Below are 8,505 nucleotides of genomic sequence, written 5' to 3' on the forward strand. Positions count from 1 at the left end.
CCAGCTGCTGCCCAAGAAGGTCGACGCCTTAGCTGGGCGGCGCGTCGTCGCCGTGTCGGCAGGACGCGAACACAGCCTCGCCCTCACCGCGGACGGCGCTGTCTGGAGCTGGGGCGATGGACTCTACGGCATGCTGGGCCACGGCGACCAGCAGCGCCAGCTGCTGCCCAAGAGAATTGAGGCCATGGCAGGGCAGAGAGTCGTCGCTGTGTCTGCTTCACTCTTGCACAGCCTCGCTCTCACCGCCAACGGCGACGTCTGGAGCTGGGGCCGTGGAGGGCAAGGCAGGTTGGGCCACGGCGACACGCAGCAGCAGCTGCTGCCCCAGAAGGTCGAGGCCTTGGCTGACCAGCGCGTCGTCGCGGTCTCGGCTGGAGGGTCGCACAGCCTTGCCCTCACCGCCGACGGTGCCGTCTGGAGCTGGGGCTACGGATACTTTGGCGAGCTGGGCCACGGCGACCGGCAGAACCAGCTGCTACCGAAGAAGGTCGAGGCCTTTGCTGGCCAGCGCGTCGTCGCTGTGTCGGCGGGAGGCGAATACAGCCTCGCCATCACCGCCGACGGTGCCGTCCTTACCTGGGGCAAGGGCGATCTCGGCTGCCTAGGCCACGGAGAGGACCTGTCGAACCAGCTGCTGCCCAAGAAGATCGAGGCGCGCGGCGGAGCGTGAACTCTTCGAGTCGTCTCAATCTAGACCATACTCGAAAACACTCGAGTGAGATATCTGCGACGGCCCTGCCGATCCGGCAGAGCCCCCGGCTCCTGGTCGAGCGCGGTAACGAGGCGGGGCTGCTCCGGCTCCACCGTGATGCCTCGGGAGGCCGGCCTGTGGGTGGGCCGCATCATGCACGACCCGTGGCCGCTGCAGGGCGCTGGATGCGGTCCCAGGCCTGCCCGGCGCGCTCGTCGACCCCGACGCCGCGCCGCTCGTGCTCTACTCACCCGGCGTGAGCGGCATTCGCTTCTGGTGGGGTCCGCTCGAGGAGGGCGCCTCGACGGTGGGGGAGGTGCCAGACAGATAGTGGGAGCGTTTTTAGGAAAGTCTTTTGCCTTCCCTCGGTAGCTTTTTTCTTTCCCTCGAGGCTTGGGAGGCCTACCTGAGCCCGATGCGTCGCAGTGCTCTTGGCTCTCTCGGTCTCGCTTGCGTTTCGGCGGTAGTGCTGCGGTAGTGACGATCTGTACGATCTGATCACCCGAGAGAATGCCACACGTTAGGATGTCGAGCCTCAGCCTGAGTCACCCCACGGCGCCACGCCCCAGCCTCGTTTTCCCGCTCTCTCGAGAGACGCACGAGAGACGAGGCTCGAGAGACGCGTCGGCCGTCGCGAGCGCCCACGTAGGTCTAGCCCCTGCCGTCGCTAGCGAGTCTCGCTCGAGCGAGAGAACGAGAATCGGAATGAATCCCAACTTGGCGCTCGCGGCGCGGACCAGCCGCCTTTCGCCCCCTCACATCGATTTTTGCTTTCGCGTTTCGGCGCCGTCGGGCTCGGGGGGGCGTCGGCCGTGGCCCGTGGGGGGCACGGGCCACGGCCACACGGTGACGGGGGATCCAACTCTCAGGGGGCCACACTCGACGGGGGATCCAACTCTGAGTAAGGCACCCGGGAAAGATTGGTTCTCGCCCCTGTAACTATTGATATTGATTATTGACAGCATCCCCTCTAACTATTGACAATATATTGACATATTGATCGCTGATTTTAACCTCCAAGAGCACCAAATGTCGACATTTGTCCCAAACATCGAACGCCTACATGTGGGCTGAAATAAAAAAAATACGAGTTTAAAGCGATTTTCATGCGATTTAAGCGAGTTTGAAGCGATTTGGGCCCCCGTTTTGAACGATTTAGAGCCACTTTCAAGCCCGGGATGGGCCCCCATATTGATATGTTGAGTCCAACCTGACGGTCCTGACCCAGCCCAGGCCCAGCCTCCTCTAACTATTGCAATACATATATTGATATTGATCGCATCTCTAACTATTGCAGCAATATATTCAATATTTCCCGGGTGCCTTAACTCTGAGAAAGGGGGGGCGGTCCAACTCAGAAGTCAGATCCGGGATGGCCGGGCTGTCTCGCCAAGCTGCAGAAACAAGCTTTCAGTGCCTACAAGTGTAGGCACTGGATTATCGTGCGCGCGGAGCGCGCTGGGGACACACGCGCGGAGCGCGCTAGCTGGACACACGCGCGGAGCGCGCTAGCTAGACACACGCGCGGAGCGCGCTGGCTAGATACCGCGCGGAGCGCGCTGGCACCTATGTGCGCGGAGAGCGCACCGCGGTACCGGTAGAGTCTAGACACATGAAGACAGTCTGTTGCAGTCAGTTGTGGCCACGCTGCTTCGAAGCTGGCCTGACGTCGTAGCACGCGTCTGGCAGACGCTGTGTCTCTGCCTTCTTCCGCGTCATGACCACACCCCGCTGCAGCGAAGCTCCAATGCCGCCCCTCTGTGCATGTGACCTGTCGTTGTGGTGAAAGCGGTCTTTCCAGTTGAGCCCGCTCCAGTTCTCGAGCGCACGGTTGATGAAGGGCACGGCGACGGCCGCATGTAGCGCCCGGAGACACGCGCGGAGCGCGCCGCTGCAGAACACGGTCGCGCGGAGCGCGCCGCTGCACAGGCGCGGAGCGCCGCCACTTGAGATTGGGCCTGTGGGTGGGCAGAGTGGTTCCTAGCGTGTGAGTCAACTCTTAATAGAAATATCGCACCTAGCCCTCCTCAACCCTCAAAATTTTCGTCGGGCGCGCTCCGCGCGCGGCGCTCCGCACCTGACTCCTTGAGGTTGAGCGGCGTGTGTACGGCTCTCTAGCTGTAGGCCTGCCGCTGGCTCGCACATGTTCTGCAGCTTGGGGCTGTCTGATTTCGCCTCGTCCCTCGATCGCAACACCAACCTACAAGCTAATCTAAGGGGCCGCCGCGCTGGCAATGGACACTCAAAGTTGGCTGCCTCCACACGAGACGCCACACGAGGCTCACAAACACCATCTCTTTACCACACGCCCGAAGCGAAGGAGGCGAAGGGGTGCGTGGAGCTGCGCAAAGTGGCGCTCGTGAGGTAGCGGTCCCACTCGGCGCCGTCGCCCTCCTCGCTCGCCGGGCTCGCGTACTTTTCGATGGTGACGACGTTGGACGTGTCCGTCGGGTGCGCGATCTTCGGCCGGAACGGGGCGGGCGTGCTGCGGCTGCGCAAGCTCGACCACGCGATCGCTGCGAAGAAAGGCGCGTCGCAGACCTCGTCCGCCGCGCAGAGCCGCTGCTCGGGAGCCTTGGCGAGCAGACCGGCCAGCAGAGCGTCGCACTCGGCGCTGCTCTTGAAGAGCAAACGCGGAGCCTCGACGAGGATCTTGCGGTACACCTCTGCCGGGTCGGCGCTGCGGAAGGCGGGCACGCCGGCGAGCATCTCGAAGAGCAGCATGCCTGTGCTGGCAGCTGGAGGCGTGAAGAGACGCTCTTCACAGCCACAGGCCGATCTCGAGGAGCAGCACGCCGAGCGCCCACCAGTCGACGGAGAAGCTGTACGCCTCCCCCCGCACCATCTCGGGGGCGAGGTACTCGGGCGTGCCTACAGGCAATCTCGGGTACTCTCGGGGGGCTCTCCCGCCATTTCGGGGGCGAGAGGCTCGGGCGTGCCTGTCGGGGTTCGCTCTGCCGCGGCTGCATCACGGCTACATCTCGGCTACATCTCGGCTATCTCTCGGCTACATCGCGGCTGCATCTCAGCTGCATCTCAGCTGCATCTCGGCTACGTCTCGGCTATCTCTCGGCTCTCTCGCGGCTCTCTCTCAGCTATCTCTCGGCTGCATCTCGCCGCAGATAGTCGAGGTCCGCTCTGCGGCGTGCACCTCGCCGTCGTCCGCGAGGGGCCGCAGCCGCTTGGCGAGCCCAAAGTCGACGAGCTTGAGGTAGCCGACGCCATCGACGAGCAAATTCTCCGGCTTGAGGTCGCGGTACACGATGCCGCTCACCTGCACGGGAGGTGTCGGGGACAGGTGTCGGGGAAATGTCTTGGAGAGGGGTGCGGTACGCACGGTGCCACACGCGTCGTGCAGGTGGCCGAGCACGTCGGCGACGCACGCGGCGTAGAAGCGGGCCTGCCCCTCCTCGAGGCGACCCAGCATGTGCAGCACTGCGTACAGCTCGCCGCCGAGGACCTGTTCACACCTAGAGGTGTGAAGAGGCGAGAGGGGAGAGGTGCGCACGCGTGCCGCCGAGGACCGGCTCTAGCAGCAGGAACACGCGCCGCGCGTCCTGGAAGGAGGCCTCGAGCCGCACCACTGCGGGGTGGCTCACCTACATGGTCAAAGCAGGGAATCGTGGCACACCTACATGGTCACCTACATGCCTCGGGGCAGGGAGTCGTGACTACGAGTCGCTACGAAAGCATCGACTGCGGCGGAAGACTACGGCGAACCACAGTGGGGTGCGTGTCCTCTCGAGCGCTAGTCGGAAGGCCAGATTCAGCTCACCGACGCGAGCAGCTCACGCTCGCGCACCACGGCACCGACGCTGCCGGACGCGATCAGCTGCCCCTTCCAGAGCGCCTTGAGCGCGTGCGGCTGCCCGTGCACGTCCGTCACAAGGGAGACGCACCCGAACTGGCCCGCACCAAGCCCCGCGACACGGCGGAGGCTCGAGAGGGTCTGCAGGTAGAGCGAGCGCCTCGCCGCGACCTCGCGCACGCCCGCCGTCGCCTCGTGTGGCGGCGAACCGGCCTACTTCAAAGACGAGAGCGGCGGCTAGCGACTCCGCTGCCGTACTCGTCGCCTCGGCCGGGCGGCGAGTCGGCCTACGCCGATCACAAACCAGCCCTCGTCAATACGGGTGGGACGTGTACACGGTCACGGACGTGACGTGTGGCGGGTCGGCCTGTGTCCACACCGCGGCGCGCAGCTCGTCCAGCCGCGAGCCGAGCGCCTGCGTGGTGTCGTTCTGTTTTGCGCGGTGCACTTCTACCGTCGTCCAGCCGCCAGCCGAGCGCCTCCAACCCCGCGTGGCCCGTGGTCGCACTCTTGGCCAACGCGGGCGGCCTCTGGCCCTCAGGCATCGCCCGAGATTGGCCGTCAGGCATCGCATTCGGCAGCGACGCGACGCGCCGTGGCCCGCTGGTTGGGCCGCCACCGCCGTCGGGCACGTCGATGCGCACGCCGCGGCTGCTCGCTGGCGCGCGGCCCCCGCTTCCTCCGCCGCCTCCGCCGCCGCCGCCGCCGCCGCCTCCGCCTCCCCCGCCGCCTCCGAGGTGGCCCGAGATTGCCCGAGGTGGGCCGAGATGGCGGCTGCCGGCGGTGGAGGGGGAGGAGTTGCGGCAGGAGGAGGAGGAGCCGCGGCTGCCCATTCGCTCGTCGAGCGTGAGGTGCGCCTGTTCACTCACCACTCACCATCCATTCGTTGTTCACTGAGACGGCCAGGCGCCCGCTCGTCGGGCGTGGAGGAGCGCCGCGTGCGCCGAGCCGCGGCTGCCACCGAGCCGCTCGTCCTGCGTCAGTTGGGCTGCGTGAGACGGGCCGCCGCTGGCGCCGCTGCCTGAGCGCGGTAGCGAGAGGCGCGACAGCGGTCCGGACCCACCCACAGACCCGCTGTCCCTGTCTCCGGCACTCATCGAGCCAAAGAGCGAGTCGAGCGTGCGGCCTGCTGCGCCGGCGGCGGCGCTGGGCGTGCCTGGAGGGCTCACCTGCACCGAGTTCTCGTCGACCTGAGGCATTCCTTGTGAGTCAACTCCTCTACTCACTCCTCGCGACCCGCACCATCGAGGTCTCGTCCACCTGGGGAAGCCCCGTCCCACGCTGCCGGGCCGCACGCGCGCCCGAGCCGCGGACGCCAGCGCCGCCAGACAGCCGAGGCGGAGTGTCGGAGGATCCAGAGGCGCGGGAGGTGCGGCCAGAGCCGGTGCAGCCAGAGCCGGAGGAGGAGGCCGATGACGCCGAGCAGCGCGCCGGCGTCAGCAGACGGTCGAGCGTGCGAGGCTCGGACCCTCTCTCTGCGTTGGCTCGCGCCGGAGGCGGCCGGTACGTGAAGGCGCCGCCGTCCGCCTCGAACATGAGGTCGAGTGTGTCGAGCGGAATGGCGCGCTCCGGCGGGGCCGAGGGACCGCCCTCTGCGGCCGACGCGGACTGCCCAGACAGCCGGTACTGGAAGCCTCCGCTCGGCGCCGCCTCAAACATCAGGTCGAGCGTGCGCAGCGCCGAGGCGCCGGAGAGGCTGGCGAGCGTGACGGAGCCGTCGGAGCCGGCGTCCAGGCTCGCGCGCAGCGCACGTTTGGCCAGTGACATGCCGATCTACCCAAATCTACCGAGGAGGCAGGGCCGTGAGCTGCGCAGTGAGAAGAGCGGCGGCGGAGCAGCGATCGAGACTTGGCCGCGACCCAAAGCCGAGTGAAAAAAATACCCAGCGACGCCGCCAAGGTGGAGTGTGTGTCGTCGCGTGTCCTTGTCTGGTGTTTACTAGCTCCGAGTAGAGGGGGCGTTCTGCTGCTAGGGGAAACCATTAAAGGGCCAGCCTGGACGACGGTGAGTGGGTGCCGCGTAATGTGGTACACAAAAGACCGGACGCTCGACAAGATCCTCCACGGACATGCAACATGAGGCGTCACAGATATACTAGGGACAGCATCGATCTGAGCTCGAGATCGATCTTCTAGATGAACAGGGGAGAGGGGCGGGAGGGGGGCAAAGAGGTGCCAATAATGAACAACTTCGTAGGCTGCGGTGCCAATAAATAGATGGATAATGAATGAAAGCTTTCCTTGGCTCAATCAGTCGTAGAGCTCCAGATGAGGTCACGGTCATGGCCGCACCCTGTGCCACGAGTGCAGCTGCCTGCTATCTCATCCTGGGTGCAGAGGCGAGCGCCGGCATCGGCACAAATTGCCGTTGCCTCCAAGAACGTCTTGGAGTGGGCGCACTCGCCCATCTCTGGCCCCTGAGAATCACTCCACACCGAGCAACCCTGATTCCGGCGCCACGAATTGGAGAGCCGCGTCTCGGAGCAACAGCGAACCTCATGCAACTCTGTATGCGCTGCAAACTTCGCTGCCTCCGTGCACCGACCGGGCCTGCCGCATTCGATCCAATTCTGCGGTGGAGGCGGCGACGGCGACGGCGACGGCGGAGGCGGCGACGGGATTGGGGAAGCGAAGGGTGGCGCCAGGGGGGAGTGGTCGAGGAGATCAGAAATGAGAATGCACTCGACGCCATTGAAAACTTCGACGGCAAAGTCGCAGGCATCGCATGGCAAGAGCCCAGGCGGAGCGACCGGACCCGGCGACGGCGTAGGCGACGGCGGGGGCACTGGCAACGGCGACGGCACCGGCGAGGGCGACGGCACTGGCGACGGCGCTGGCGAGGGAGAGGGAGACGGCGCCGGCGAGGGCGACGCGCCCGAGGCGTAGGTGGCGGTCACTGTGGCGGCGCCTGTGAGGCCATTGTACCCGGCCAGGACGATGTAGTACTGCGTGTCCGCCTCGGGCACAAAGTCGTCGATGAAGGAGCTGTAGGCGACGTTGCACGAGCCGGAGTCGCCGTCGCACGCCACCATCTCGAGACTGTCGCAGGAGCCCTTGAAGATGGAGAGGTCCGTGTCGAAGCCGCAGGCGGTCAGGTCGAGCGACACGCCTGGCCGCACGTCGTCGAGCTTGAGCCAGTAGACGGCGCCGCTGCCGGTGAACCACGTGCCCGAGCAGAGCGAGGGATCGTAGCCGGGCGGGCCGACACCGACCGAGGTGTCGGAGATGTCCAGCGAGAAGGTGTTGGTCGAGGAGTCGCCAAAGGAGTGCGCCAGCTCGCACGAGCTGCCCGGGTTCGGCGGCGAGGGCGGCGGCGAGGGCGGCGTCGGTGGCGCAGGGCTTGATGCCTGGAGGCACTCCGATAGAGCCGCGTCGTCGAGGTCGTTGAACAGCAGCTCATTGACAGTGTTGGAGGGGAGGCCGCTGATGGTGTCTGGAGTGGCAAAGCATAGCAGAGACGTTGTGACCTGGCCCGGGCCAAAGTTCGGCCGCAGCGCGCGGATCTGCGCCGCAACTCCCGCGACGTGCGGGCACGCCATGCTGGTTCCGGAGATAGTGGTGGTGTCCGAGTCAGAGCCGACCCACGCCGCCGTGATGCCGGAGCCAGGCGCATGGATGTCGACGCACGTGCCGTGGTTCGAGAAGCCCGACTTGGCGTCGCTGTTGGTTGTCGATCCCACGGTGACTGCGAGTGGTGTAGAGGCGGGAGAGTAGTCGCACGCATCGGCGTTGGAGTTGCCGGCTGCGACGACACTCAGGACACCCTCGGCAAAGGCGGCATTGATGGCAGCGTCAAAGCGGTTTGCCCCGCCGCCACCGAGCGACATCGAGATCACCGCTGGCAAGCCGCGATCCTTCGAGTCTGCGACCGCCCACTCGATGCCCGCGACGATGCCGGCCGTCGATCCGGAGCCGCCGCAGTTCAGCACCTGAACGGTGATGATGGTGGTGCCCTCGGCGACACCGTAGGTTGCACCCCCCGCGGTCGAGGCGCAGTGCGTGCCGTG

The 8,505-nt window shown here is 65.9% G+C and overlaps 2 protein-coding genes across 2 annotated transcripts; both read right to left on the reverse strand.

The window, feature by feature from the left end:
- Positions 1 to 2,857: 2,857 nt before the first annotated feature.
- Positions 2,858 to 6,379, reverse strand: EMIHUDRAFT_441036 (hypothetical protein). Its single transcript, XM_005787460.1, has 9 exons — positions 5,760 to 6,379; positions 4,979 to 5,689; positions 4,867 to 4,914; positions 4,467 to 4,712; positions 4,216 to 4,290; positions 4,041 to 4,151; positions 3,809 to 3,965; positions 3,488 to 3,562; positions 2,858 to 3,417 (listed from the first exon to the last, which is right to left on the reverse strand). Exons 2-9 carry the CDS (start codon positions 5,330 to 5,332, stop codon positions 2,990 to 2,992), a joined length of 1,494 nt encoding a protein of 497 aa, XP_005787517.1. The 5' UTR covers positions 5,333 to 5,689; positions 5,760 to 6,379; the 3' UTR covers positions 2,858 to 2,989.
- Positions 6,380 to 8,031: 1,652 nt separating this feature from the next.
- EMIHUDRAFT_47319 (hypothetical protein) lies at positions 8,032 to 8,505 on the reverse strand (the record flags this gene model as incomplete). The annotated part of the gene is made up of 1 exon (XM_005787461.1): positions 8,032 to 8,505. A coding segment is annotated over one exon (474 nt), but the record flags the coding sequence as incomplete, so codon positions are not given.

Source organism: Emiliania huxleyi, assembly GCF_000372725.1.
Source record: "Emiliania huxleyi CCMP1516 chromosome Unknown EMIHUscaffold_142, whole genome shotgun sequence".
Classification (NCBI taxonomy): Eukaryota; Haptophyta; order Isochrysidales; family Noelaerhabdaceae; genus Emiliania; species Emiliania huxleyi.

What these genes read in the sequence shown, in the direction of transcription:
- EMIHUDRAFT_441036 (XM_005787460.1), bottom strand. Translation starts at nt 5,332, where the DNA reads ATGGGCAGCCGCGGCTCCTCCTCCTCCTGCCGCAACTCCTCCCCCTCC. An exon ending in GCGCCGCGGTGTGGACACAG is followed by an intron (nt 4,713 to 4,866) that starts GCCGACCCGCCA and finishes TCTTTGAAGTAG; the next exon opens with GCCGGTTCGCCGCCACACGA. An exon ending in AGCGTGAGCTGCTCGCGTCG is followed by an intron (nt 4,291 to 4,466) that starts GTGAGCTGAATC and finishes TTGACCATGTAG; the next exon opens with GTGAGCCACCCCGCAGTGGT.